The sequence below is a fragment of the Schistocerca gregaria genome, chromosome 3, assembly GCF_023897955.1.
Source record: "Schistocerca gregaria isolate iqSchGreg1 chromosome 3, iqSchGreg1.2, whole genome shotgun sequence".
NCBI lineage: Eukaryota > Metazoa > Arthropoda > Insecta > Orthoptera > Acrididae > Schistocerca > Schistocerca gregaria.
This window is the reverse complement of record NC_064922.1, coordinates 149472686-149486432: the sequence shown is the minus strand read 5'-3', so window position 1 is coordinate 149486432 and position 13747 is coordinate 149472686. Positions and strand designations below refer to the sequence as shown.

Here is a 13747-nt window from a genome sequence, read left to right as displayed (position 1 = left end):
TTACTGTAATTGTCTCCTTAGCTGCCATTTCCGAAGCTAATTAATTCCATTTTATCAAACCTTACAAACTTTTACGTTGCAATTTTGCATCGTTCCCGTTCTTTCCAGGAACCCAGTTGACAAGCTTTGGACATTTTCACCTTTTTGATATCTCCATCGTATCATGTAATCATTTTATAAATGGCGTGTGCAATGGTCAGTTTCTGTAAATTTGATGAAAGCTTTTCCCAAAGAGAACGGTTTTTCACAAGATGGAATTGGAAGACTTTCTTATACTTATTTTTATAATTTTTTGCTTCGTAGATAATCTGAAAATGCCTACCACAGGCGAAATGCGCCACTGAAATTTGAAAATAAAATCCTCCACAACCAAGATCGTATTTTTATCTCAAATTTTGGGCTGATGGCTGTATCAGCCAAGATGATGGATGGAAGAAACTTTTTTTGGTACGTTGAAATGCTAATAACGTTGAATCATGAAGTTATGGTATGGGGAAGTTCGATTAGCTGAGTGTGGAAATACATAAAAATTAACAATGGTAAACATAATCCTGTTCCACCACAAGCACAAGATGGGTTTCACATAACGGATGTTTTTGAAATCCCTGCTACTCTGCAAGATGGAAGTTATTCTGTTTGAAATATCTCATTATCTTTGAGCTCTGGATATGTTCTCAAATTTCAATAATTGCTGGATGTCAGGGATACTGGACAGCAGATATAAGAATAATTTTTGCTACTCTTTTTGATTGGTGTTACCTATATAGTCTAACTACTACTGGTCACAATGTTTTGTTAGAGGGTTTATGGTACATTGTGGTTAAAAGATGGGCTAATTGACTCACATATTCTGTACAGATAGGTACTCCATCAAGTGTTGGAAGCCTGTTGAAATTTAGTGACTTCAGCTTACACTAACATCTATAGCTCTGACCTTTGAAACAGCACATTAATCTATCCCTGGTAGTATTCCTGAATTTACCGTTGTAAAGGAATGTCTAAAACGGATATCAGTCCTTCTGCTTTTGCTTAGTTACTCTCAATTTCAGTTCTTTTGTCATACATTACATACTAACTTCTGTGCCAATGACAGCCTTTATCTATTACCGGACTTTCATTAGATTTTGTGAGAGGTATTTCAATAAGATTCTGCTACAGTAGTCAGTTTATGTTTTGTGCACTGCCCTTCTGGTAGCCAAATGGTGCATACTACAATTTCTGCGTGCAGACATTTTTGAATGCTTTATATAGGTTCATACTTAGTGTTCCCATATTAAACAACGACAATCTTCTGCTGGTCATCCAGATATCAGTCTAATGAAATAACTTTCAGTGACAGATGGTTACTCTCTCATAAAGGATATTTTAGACTCTGTTTTGGACAGTACCACTAAAGGAGGAAGCTCTTCTTTGATCAGTGTTCGAAACTTTTCTTGCAGATAAATTGCTAATGATGCATCAGAGCCATCAAGAACTGTCTAAATGAACAGGCCACCAGCTTTTTAAGGAATAACAATTTTGTCACATTATTTTAGTTTTCAAGTTACAGAGCAGACACCAAGATTTGAGAGATTATTTGGCACTGTACATATAAACATAAAATTATTTATTAAAACTCGTAACTCTTGATATTGGACGAAACTGTAGCCCAATGGAAAAGCAGTTCATCTCATGAAAAGTTGACAGCGATATTACAGATTCCAATAAAAAGAAGAATTAATAAATCTTTGGAATTTTTGGCTGCATAGACCGCGCAAGCAGTGAGAAAGATTATAGTGAACACTCTCGAAAGTTTCTCAATAAAATTCAGTCGTCATTTTTATTTCATTTTAACACTTTCAACAAATTAGTCATCTTCAGAAGCTTAGTGCTGGTTTAGCGAATGTCATTTACATAGACGTGATTCATTTACGATAAATTATCGGTCTGTCTATCTTTGTTCACAATAATCACATACAATATGTATAATTTTGGACATGTCATGACATTATTTTTCTGTGAAGTAGATATTGATCTCCACTGAACCAGTGCTAAGCTTCTTAAGATGACAATTTAACTTGTTGACAACTTGAAAAATGAAATAATAAACCTATGCAACTGCAGACTGAATTTTATACCAGTTGCTCAAAAAATAACAGCTATGAATAAAATACACTGTCCTGAAGAAGTATTTCATGTACACTAGCAGAGTACCTCAAATTAGGTAAATTTCGATACGCTGCTTAGCTTTATTGTGAGAAACAGATCGCAATTTTTTATAACTGTTTCCCTCTTTGCTGTAGAGTCTATTGCATCACTTTCTCTATCAAAGAATTATAAGCAGTTGCCTTCTTGTCCCAATCACTGTATTCCTTGGTCTATTTCCTCAAACAATGAATCCACAAGAGCACTGATGCATATTAACCGTTTTAGAATTTCAGAATTCATTATATAGTCAAAGGCTGGAATCTCTCGATGAACAAACACGCGAGTGAGACACTCCAGTTTCGCTGTGATTTCCTGCACACACGCTATCCTTTACCTTCACAGATGTAGTTTGCTCTTACAGATTTCAGCAATTTTGGAGAAAGAGCGGCTACAGCTTAGAGATATGCGCACATCTCAGATCTGCGCTGTTTCCTGGCTCCACTCTACTATTTGTTTATTCACAAGTGATGTGAAAGAAGAGGCACAGATCAGATGAATGCTGTGAGCGTCCTGTCGATACCAGTCGTCAGACTTATTTAACAAAGAAGATCAGCTGTGTGGTTATTCTTTTCATTTTATGCTCTTTGTACATCTTCGTTCAAACTTTTGATTGGTTGTATCGGAATTTAAAATTGTTTATAATTAAATAAAACAAATATCACGCAAAGAGGATGTCATTTCATTGACATTATGTTCTCAACTAAATGTAATTTTGTCAGTAACACATTCTTTATTTACGAATTTTTCGCCCCGTAGTTAAAATACACCACCCCGTGTTTGAAATTCAGTTGATATGTGGAAAAGTACTGTGGGGCTACCACGGGGGTTTCGGAATCAGTCTTGTTGCAAACTGAATTAGTTTCTTTTCGAAGAAAAAGTCAAAGTGGAATTATTTGTACGTCTTTTGTCATGACTTGCGTAGGAAACCAGGTGCTGTGGTCGATCCCGTAACGTAGCATGAAGCAATATAACGGGAATATCAGATGATCTCACTTCCGAATATATCCTGCACTTCCACAAATATTCTGCTAAAAGCTGCACGCTTGAATCTCGTATTGCATTGGTTCAACGGCCGTCTTCCTGCTTAGGTAGAAGGTGGGGGATTAATATCGGAAGTGCATGTTGTGAAGTGTTAAAACTGTTAAAGAGAACTGACTTTGTGTACGCGTTGTATAAAATAGTCGTTCCACTGCAGCATAATGAGTTGTGAAGTAAATGAGAAATGGGCTGCGGGTGCTGAGCCGTTAGCCGGCGTCACGCAAAACCTGTGTGTAAATGTGGCCAAATTTCCAGACTTAAGACGAGTTCCAAATTTCCAGCCATTTCTTTCTACCAACACGTATTACGGATACATGCCAGTGTTTCCTCGCTCCGATGATTGTGAAATGGACACTGATGATACAAACTCTTGGACTAAAATAGGCCTAAATTCTCATTGTGCCCATCGTCAGAACGAAAATGTTGGTGCTTTTCCGGGATTAACTCGAAAGCGCTGTAGCAGAGAGATGCAGCCGCACGAGCAAGGCGCCAAGAAAAGCAGACGCGAAGGTACGTACTGTTAAAGTAATTTTACTTTTTAAGATGTTCAGTCATGATCCCGCCAAGTAACGTTAATATGTATGTCGATTGGAAAGAAATGTGGATAAATGTTGCGTTTCAGAGCTACCCGTTACAGGGTTTTCGGCGCGACAGACAACAATGCAGCAATTAGACGCACACTATCCAAGGTGCATCATGGGTCATTTGGTGTGATACTAGTGTATTGAAAATTTTGGGATTTTCAAATGTGGCTTTAGTTGACCATTTAATTTTTATATTTTCTTGCTTAAAACATTGGGAGAACATAACACTTACCTTGAGATCATTCTTTTTGTTCCTTAGAGCCTGTGTCTAAATGTGAAAAGGACATTGAGAGGCATACCTCTGAAGAAAGTGAATTGGCGTTGGAACAATTATTGAAATATACTCACGGCTGTGACATATATAATTATTATTCTGCTTGTGACATCTAACATGTAACTAATTACTTAATTTATATACTTTCTTAATGTATTGACAGTTTTGTATTGATTGTGAGTTGTAATAATAAATATTGTATTATGATCAAAGTCCTGTATGGTATTTATTTCAAGTCATTCCCAGATGATAGCTTCTATAATAATAGAAAAGTTTTGCTTACTGATGGCTCTGGAAAATCAAGGAAGGGTTCTTCAGCTTTTTTTATGGAATTAGTGAAATAATATTTTGTGCCTAATTTTCCATATGCTGCAGATTGCATTCTTTTGAATATTGTGTTTAATTGCTAGACATTTTTGTTTGATCAGTGTCTGTATTGTGGTTGTAGAGCGCTTGTGGTGAGGCGTTATAAGCATGCTATGAAGATTTATGATTTTCTGGACATTATTTATTATTCTTCATCGAGAATGAAGATGTATTAATGTTCCTGGTGCCCTGTGGGTAACTCTGTGTGTGTGTAACAGCTGGAAATGTATGTTCTTTCTTAAAGCCAACACAATAGCTAAACCTCATTCCCATGAGTTTTTTCTGTGATATTATTTGAAATTGGTTATGTTTCAGGTTCATTGATACACAAGTACAAAGTGAAGAGAAACTGGTTGGTATGTTCCTCGTTGCCAGCCTTCTTGTACATCTACTTTCAAACTCTGCAAAGCATTGTCAAGTGCTGACAGGTGTACAATGTTTTGCAATGGTATTTGAGAGTGCTGTAAAATTTTGTGTGCATTTTTAATTCACACATATAGAGTGGTGATCACTACTTTCAACACAGCTGTTGTCTAGTAAGTTGTATCTAAACTTTAAAAAAATAATTATTCAGTCATTAGTTCCATACCCCAAAGTACTCGAACACATCCTTTACCATGTGTATGATGTTAGCACTAAAACTGGAAAAAACATAATAGTGTTAAAATTTGGTCTATTAAATGCTACACAGCTGGAACTTATTCTAGTCAAGAATACTTTTGAAACTGTTGTTTTTTAATTTAGATTAGGCAGGTTGAAGTAGTGGCTTCTAAGTGACTGGTCTATGCTCAAGTTGCTAAAGATTGGTGACTGCGAGAGTGATATATGAATGCCTATAAGATAACCAACTTTTACAAAGATTTTACAGTGTGCTTACTACACCCCTCCCCCCCTCTCCACATGCAGTAAACTTAGTAGAAAATGTGGGTATCAAAAGTAAGCAGTGTAATTACTATTTATCAGATTTTTCTTGATCATTAAATGAAAAGGCGTGTGGGTTGTGCAGGAAACAAACTCTGCACAGCACACAGGCAGCTACTGGAGAGGAGCAGTACCGTGTGGAGCAAGTTCTGTCTTAATCATGCCTTGTAGACACTATACTTGTGCTTTGGTTTGACATATGCAGGGTGTCTCAGGAGGAATGGTCAGTAATGTATATAAAAATTACTTAACTATGTATTCTAACTGTCGCACCCCAAGGAATCTTATTTCATGACAAACCAATTCTACTCCATGGCATTTACTATTAAATTGTATTTATAGTTCGCGAAGTTAGGCAGTGAAGAGTGTGTGCAGTTGTGAAATGTGGACAACCATCATCTGTATAATGGAGTGACGACAATAAAAGCTTTCATTGTCATTCCACGACGCAACTGATTGTCATGCGTGTTAACAACTGTGAATACTTTTCATGTGTTTCATAATGACTGTACTTGACGGAGTGCCAGTTCATTTGGACATGCATGCATGTCTGAAGGAACATTGCATCGTGATTCTCAACAGCACAGGCACGGCCGTGGCTGGACTTTAAGCAAAATTATCCTGTAGCCCTCAGATTTCTACTGCCCTTTAACAAGAAGCCCAGTGATCACGAAAAATAGCTCACATAGTTTTTTAAGGTAAACAAATTTGACTAAAATTATGAATGGTATTAAATTGGTAAAGAATGCCCCTGGGCTATGCCATTTGCTGCTCTTCTGGATGAGGATTATTTTACTTTATGTTGAAGATAAACAGAGAAAAGGTTTCAGTTTCTATTTTAAGACTTCTCTCTTTCTACAGAAACAAATGCAAATATAAAATATTCAGTGCTCATGATTCTACTTATTGATCATTCAAATGCAGCCATAGCTGCAGTCGAAGGCGTATGAATCAGTGTTTACACGTGCTAGTAGTGTGTGTGTGTGTGTGTGTGCAAAGCATAATCTCTGGAGGGCAAATAATTTTGGTGTACTATCAATATAAAGATGGTTCTTTGTATTTAGACTTGAAGCTGTTGTTTTTATCTTATCATTTGTATAAGGAAATGACAAGAATTTGTTTTGACGACATGACACTTGAGGTATCCAATTTCTGTTTGGTTAAAACTTGCATCCTGTCCATCCTGCTTGTGATGTCTCATAGTTTACACAAATACCTGTATGGCTGTTACAAAAGACTATGGTCAGTTATTCTATCCATACTTTTTTCTAACTGAGAAAAGTGCTTTGTCTGGATCAATTTATCCCTTAATTCTTCTTTATTAACACAATGACTGCCATGTGCCACAGTAGAACCACATGCCTGACTGTGTGCCTGGCTCTGCCTGATGGTGTGTGTGGCAGTCAACGTATTACAATTAATAACAACTGTCAATAATAAAGTGGATGCAGAAACATAGTTGGTCAACTGTACTCGCAGCTGTAGTGCACCATTGACACTGCAAGTTCTGTTAGTTAATGTTGCCAACTGTGGCAACTGTTCATCATGGATTTCTCCAGTTGCTTTGTTTGCCCCTTTCTTTTAATACAAAAAAGCCATTCATGCAGTAAAATTTGTCACACAAATTCTTAGTTTCAAAATTTGGTATACTATTGCACAGCATACAATATCACTAAACCTTTGTTTTGTACTAATCGTCAAACTACTTGTGATCGCTACTAGAAGGGGGTGTAGGAGATGAAAAAGGCAAGCTGTGCCCAGTACACAGACTACAGTAGTGTCAAGAGGAGCAGTGGGGGGGGGGGGGGGGGGGAGGGAGACTCCATGTTTCCCACACTGTGCTAGTACAGCACTTTAACTTTGTGCTTTGTACAGAAAATCTGCTAAAGTAGAACAGTAGAAGTGGCTTATGTTTTACTACCCCTACTTGAAGCAGTGCCTGCTGTGGGGCTGGAATTGCTCCATCACTCATTTTGAAACAAGGAAACCAACAGCACAGCACAACTTTCACTATGTTTCATTACTTTGATGCTACTTACAGTAATTACTATTATTATTATTATTAATGGCATGCTTTCAATTGAACATCTGGAAGTACATGATTAATCAGTCATGCTGAGACATTCTGAGGTATCACGTTGTTGTTGTTGTTATAACTGTAAAGTTGGCTTTAGTTGGACACTAATGGTTCAAATCTAGGGAGCTTAGCAATTGAAAATATTTTGGCACATGGAGCCTTCGATAAAATTAAGTCTACACATATTGGTATATTCTGTAAGCCACTGCACAATGCATGGCATATGGGCGGTTACTTTACACCAGTATTGAGCATTCCTTATCACATTCCATTCTCAGTGGAATTTGTTTCCATAAATGAGTGCTGTTGTCACCATCACCTCGGCCACAGGCTGGCAGAAAATGATAGGTGCCATTTCTTTGAGACTATACAGTCTTTGTTGTTGTTTTTTCCTCATATTTTAACTGTTAAAATATGAATTATATGATCTGAGGTGGAGAGATAACATTGAATTAGCAAACTGCATGCGCAAAAACTGTCTGCAGAGCAACGTCCAGACTGTCTGGTATTCCAGACAAAGCATTCATCAGTTGCGCAAGTTGGATCCTGTTGTAGTTCTTCCTGTCTGTGCATTGTGTTACCATTGGGACAAGCTGACACAAATATTGCTCACCAAATTCCTGTTGCATGTATTAGATTTCGATTCCTGGCATGACAATACTTTGAAAATAAAATATGTAGTTTAGTTGCAGCTTCTCTGTTGCTAGCTTTTTTAATAGCAATGAAAGAAAATCAGTCTCGTTGATGACAAGGGCATTAAAGGTGGAATATAATCTCGAACAGAGAAAAGGTGCGAAGGAAATTAACTATGTTCACTTCAAAGGAACTACCTTGACATTTCTCTTCATCAGTTTCAGAAAATCACATAAAACCTAAACTATAAGGTTAAACGCGGATTTGAACCCACCAGTATAAAAGGAGGTGGGAAGTATTGTCACCAGAAGAGAACTAACAGTAAAATAGGTTGGTAAGGAGAGCTCAGTGACGCAGAATGTGGACCAGTCGTTGGATGTCATCTGAATAACAAATCCATCATGGTCCTTTTCGATGCTTCAAGAGCTGCTCAAGTCAACTGTCGGTGATGTGATTATGAAATGGGAACATAAAGGAACAACTACAGATAAACGAAGACCATGCAGACATCATGCTCTGACAGACAGGGACTGTTGAGTGTGGAGAGTGGGGGATTCTGAATTATTCCTGACTATAGTTTTTGTAAAAAAAAATTTCTTCAAGTTTCATACACTGTATCTGCATATTTAGATATTGCTGATTTTTCATCCACAAGGTAGTAAGTTGCAAATATTCTTTAACACCATGGAGAAAGGAAAAAATAACACTTCCTGTTCCTGATTGATACATGTGAATCCAGGCTTTTATGAAGTGGAAAAAAATTATGGTATTTGCCTTAACCAAAATGTTTCACATCTTCATTTACTATTGTAACTTCTTATGAGTAATTGTGACAACTATAATGGCTTAATATAACATCAAAGTAAAAATTTATAAACACTGGCCTTGTTTCCATGTCATCCTATTGATTAATACTACTAGCTTTCTCTGTGCAATACATTTTTGCCTTTTAAATTCAATCAGTGAGTGGAAAAAAGGTACAGCTCCAGAATCCTTGTTTTGAGATAAACACAAAAACATGTTTTGGGTAACAACTGTAAATTTCACCACAATCAAGTGAACAGAGAATTGTAAGGAATGACACTCAACAAGCCCTTGCTAAGAATGTTTCATTAAGTGCATCTTTAGAAGCTGTACAGTCAAAAACAAAACTTGACATTATACTGTTATTCCAGTTAATATTTGTTAAATGTTAAAAAAAAAAAAATGTAAATCATTTAATAAGGATGACATTACTTTTTTTTTTTACATAATATGATGGCCTAGAACTGATGATTCCTGCTGATCTTCATTGCTTGTCTCCCAAGATGTAATACGACAGTTACACGTGAAACTCCAAGATTTTGCCACATGTATACTTAAAGATTAATTTTATATCTACTATTTCATATTAATTGGTAATGGTTTCTTGTAGTCTGGTTCATTTGGAAAAGTTGCAATGATGTGAGGCCTTTTAAAATCATTGATATGCAGTCCTCCAATAAAACAAATAGAGAAATATAACCTGGTGTAGATCTGTCATAGATTAACTGATTATAGTTTGAAAATGGAAGGTTTCATTACTTTCATGAACAAGTAATAGTTTGGCCACCACCTTTTGAAGTCAGCTACAGGTGTCTATTTGATAGCTGATACTGTAAATGGCTTTAATTTGCAACTGCTTGCAATCATGTGCTGATAATTTCCTGGTAGATGAATTGAATCATGTGTTCTTGAGACTCATTTGACATTTCCAAAGGCTGTCTCACATGCTGGCTTTGTGCAATATGTAAGAGAAATCTCAAAATTGTATGCTTTCAATTCCGCCCCAGACAATTGTCCGAAAAAATATGAAGTTCTTGTACCTCAAGGGGGGGGGGGGGTGCCAAGGTAGTGTACTTTTTTTGGAACGATAATAAGAAATCTTTGAGGGGAATGACTATATGTGACTTTTTATTTTGGCAGATATGTCAGGCGAGAATACATGTGGCCTATTGTTATGCTTGCAATGCGGATCTTTAGGATTCTGCCCAGAAATCAATAACTGATTCAATCGCTGAAGACGTAAATCAGTTATTGATAGTATATTTAGAAAAGCAGCTTTACAAACGGAAAGTTTGCCTGAGCCATTTTGTATAAAGTATGAAACTGTTGTGGTCTTACTTTTTTACTTGGTTTCTTCTTTCGGATGACGTCTAGCTACTTCGTGACATTCCTTTAGGCTAATCAAATATGTATCTTGCTGGTCCCCAAAACCTCCTTGATACAAATGAATCAAAAAGGATTCCTTTTCTGCTCGACTTATATTGGACACGAGTCATTCCATGTCAAATCAACACACTTAAAATAAGAATTTTACCTCACCCTCTTAGATATTGCTGAAAGTTGGTATACTTATAGTGGGTGCTGAAACTAAGAAAAAAACCAAATTTCAGTTTTTTACCTCAAACCATTCCTGAAATATGGTCGTGTAAACTTTTCAAAAACTGGCCAAAAATGTGTGAACGGACTTTTTTCAAGTTGCCCTAGGAGCTGCCCTAATTGAGCTAGAGAACTGGGAAAGGTATCATTTTGCAGCATTTTTCATGCTCTGTCCAGTGATAGACAAAAAAAACATAGCTTCTAATTAATAACCTTTTTCAAAATGGTAATTAATATTTTGATTTAATTTTTTTACGAAAGTACATAATTGAAAATTTCCAAAATATTTCCATAACTACTTCATACTGTTGTAAATCACATGGCAAAATATAAATTTGGGATGATGATGGGTTCATTGTTAAATAAAAAATTATTCCAGAGTCTGGTTTTTCACTAATGGCCCTAGTTAGACCAAACTGACCTTTAAGGTAGTACGTCAGTAGAGGACCATTGATGTCTGTACAATAATTCAAAGACTGGAGCCATTCTTGTGATGATGTAGTCTGCATTGTTACCTTCTAAGGCTATGTGTGCCTACAGCATTATTGTGCACTATGGTTTTAGTGCAAATCAATTGTTACCTCTGTGTTGACCAGGCTGTATCTATTATATTTAATAGTTCATTTTCAAGTAAATCTATACATTGGTAGACAGTTTACAAGTGGTTTTTGTATAAATATGGAACCAAGTAAAAAGTGCAGTGCTGTAAGAGTGCAGTGTTGTAATCCATTGAAGAAGTCAAATAATTTTATTAGAGGCAGAAAAAAACTGAGAAATGTCATAACATGGATGCCCAAATTATTTCCTCAAATATCAATTGGTGCCAAGATTTGTGATAAATGTAGGAAAGATGTAACCAAATTGAAAAATACACCAGAGCCCATCAGTGATGAAAGTGTTGAAGGAGAATCTTCTGGATCAGAGATAATCACCTGAGACCAAGACCCTGACTTCACTTCAACTTCAGTAGCTGTTAAAACATTTAACACAACACTTCAAGAACTAGGCGAGTCCCCAATTGACAAGAGAAAACTAACATCTAGGCATTACGTCAAATCAAAAGTGAAGAAAATCTCATCAGTGACACACAAACTTTTTGTTGCTCCTGAAACTTCTTCATCAGATACTGATACTGATGAACCCGTTCTTGAAAATCTTAAAAGAAACTTTAAAAATTCTATAAGTAGAGCAAAAAAACTAATGATTATTACAAGTTTACCTGAAAAGTGGAGTGTCAGGAAAATGATGAGGGAATTTAATACTCCTAATTACATTGTTCAGCAGTCCAAAAAAATTTTGAAAGAGAAAGGATTCATGGAAGGTCCAAACCCAAAACCAGGGAAGTGTTTACCAACAGAAACTGTCAAAACTGTACATTCATTTTATGAAAATGATGAAGTTAGCAGGGCTGTGCCAGGCATTAAAGATTGTGTGACAATTACAGAAACAAGTGGAAATAAAACAAAAATATCAAAAAGACTTATTTTGTGTAACCTTAAAGAAGCTTACAAGCATTTTAAAGACAAGTTTCCTAACATAAAAATAGGTTTCTCCAAATTTGCTGAGTTGAGACCAAAACATTGTGTAGTAGCTGGCCAGAGTGGCACACACACTATCTGCGTGTGCACAACTCACCAAAACATAAAATTAATGATAAAAAATGTCAAATTAAATACAGTAACAAACAGCAGCTTAAACAATTATAAGCAGTGCATTGCAAAAAATGCTTTGCAACCCATCATCAGTTGATTGCAACATGGGAAACTGTGAATGCTGCCCAGGTGAAACTGTCATTTGTAAAATTTTAAAAGACTCTTTTCATGAAAACTTATTGAACAAGTTCAGACAGTGGATGTCAGTTGATCGATGTAATCTGGAAATTGTTCAGAAAGCTTCTGAAGAATTCATAGATTTATTTGTAGTAAGATGTTGACTTCGATTCGGCCTGACTTCATTGCAAAGCAACAACGAACATTCCTTAACTCCACAAGAGAAAACCTTATGGAATCTGAATTGTTGTCATATGTGATTTTTCAGAAAATTATAGTATAGTTCTACAGGATGAAGCTCAAGAGTTTCCACTGGACAAGACAACAGATTACCATTCATCCTTTTGTTATATATTACAAACAGGAAGGCAAAATTGAGCATATGAGCTTTGTCATTGTTTCTGATTGCCTGGAGTACAATATAACTGCAGTTTACACCTTTCAAAAGAAGCTAATTTCATATCTAACAAATAAATTTCAAAAGATTCCAAAAAAGATATACTATTATTCTGACAGTTCTACCGGTCAGTATAAAAATAAGAAAAACTTCCTGAACCTTTGCCTTCATGGGGAAGACTTCAACATAAAAGCTGAGTGGCACTTTTCAGCCACAGCACATGGGAAAGGGCCTTGTGATGGAGTAGGGGGTTCAGTAAAGAGACTGGCAGCTCGTGCAAGTTTGCAAAGGCCATACCAAAATCAGATCCAAACCGCACGAGATCTATTTGAGTGGGCAGTAGATAATATCACAAATGTTGATTTTGCATATTCCACTCAAGAAGACTACGCTGCTTCAGAAATATTCTTAAGAAGTTGACTTGAAGAGGCATTGACAATCAAAGGAACACAGCAATTTCACGCTTTCATTCCCAACACTACATCAAAATTAATAGTCAAATACTTCTCAGGTGATATGCAGAGTTGGGAGAGGGAAGTAACTACATCATCAGACAAACTGAAGTTACAAGATGTATCAGGCTATGTCACCACTGTATATGGCAGAAACTGGTGGCTAGGGTACATTTTAGAAAAAAACGAAGAACTTGAAGAAGTGAAAATAACTTTTCTTCACCCATGTGGACCAGCTAAGTCATTCTCTTATCCTGCACATGCAGATGTCCTGTGGGTGTCAGTTGTGGATGTTCTCACAAAAGTTAATCCATTTACTCCGATAGGGAGAACATACATTCTTAATGAAAGTGATGTAAACCAAACCCAGTCAGCTTTATTAAAATGTAATATGTGAAGTTCCAAGACAATTTATTGGGAAACTGCTTTCAACTCAATCTTAATTTTTGTCTCAGGTTAGTGTTAATGTATATTTTATAGAAAGTTATTTCAAAATTATTGTTAGTACGTATTGTGTTAAATTTAGCTATGTACATATTACTCAAAAACAAGCATTATGTATTTAATTTGTTTAATAGTTCCATTTCAAACATCATGGACCAGAACTATTATGTAAATACTTGTACTTAATCATACTTTATTTCAGTTT

General features: G+C 36.2%; 1 protein-coding gene across 2 annotated transcripts; it reads left to right on the top strand.

Moving 5' to 3' along the window:
• The first annotated feature begins 2774 nt into the window (after nucleotides 1–2774).
• On the top strand, nucleotides 2775–4295 carry LOC126356165 (uncharacterized). 2 transcript variants are annotated; one of them, XM_050006922.1, is made up of 2 exons: nucleotides 2775–3735; nucleotides 3848–4295. In XM_050006922.1, the coding sequence occupies exons 1-2, from the start codon at nucleotides 3387–3389 to the stop codon at nucleotides 3937–3939; spliced, it is 441 nt and encodes a 146-aa protein (XP_049862879.1). In that variant the 5' UTR covers nucleotides 2775–3386; the 3' UTR covers nucleotides 3940–4295. The 2 variants fall into 2 exon arrangements, with proteins under 2 accessions (XP_049862879.1, XP_049862878.1); XM_050006921.1 differs by having other exon boundaries at nucleotides 2843–3735; nucleotides 4069–4295.
• Nucleotides 4296–13747: the final 9452 nt, after the last annotated feature.

Coding starts and splice junctions, on each gene's coding strand:
- LOC126356165 (XM_050006921.1), top strand. CDS start 3,387: ATGAGTTGTGAAGTAAATGAGAAATGGGCTGCGGGTGCTGAGCCGTTA. Junction 3,736..4,068: donor CAAGAAAAGCAGACGCGAAG/GTACGTACTGTT, acceptor TTTGTTCCTTAG/AGCCTGTGTCTAAATGTGAA.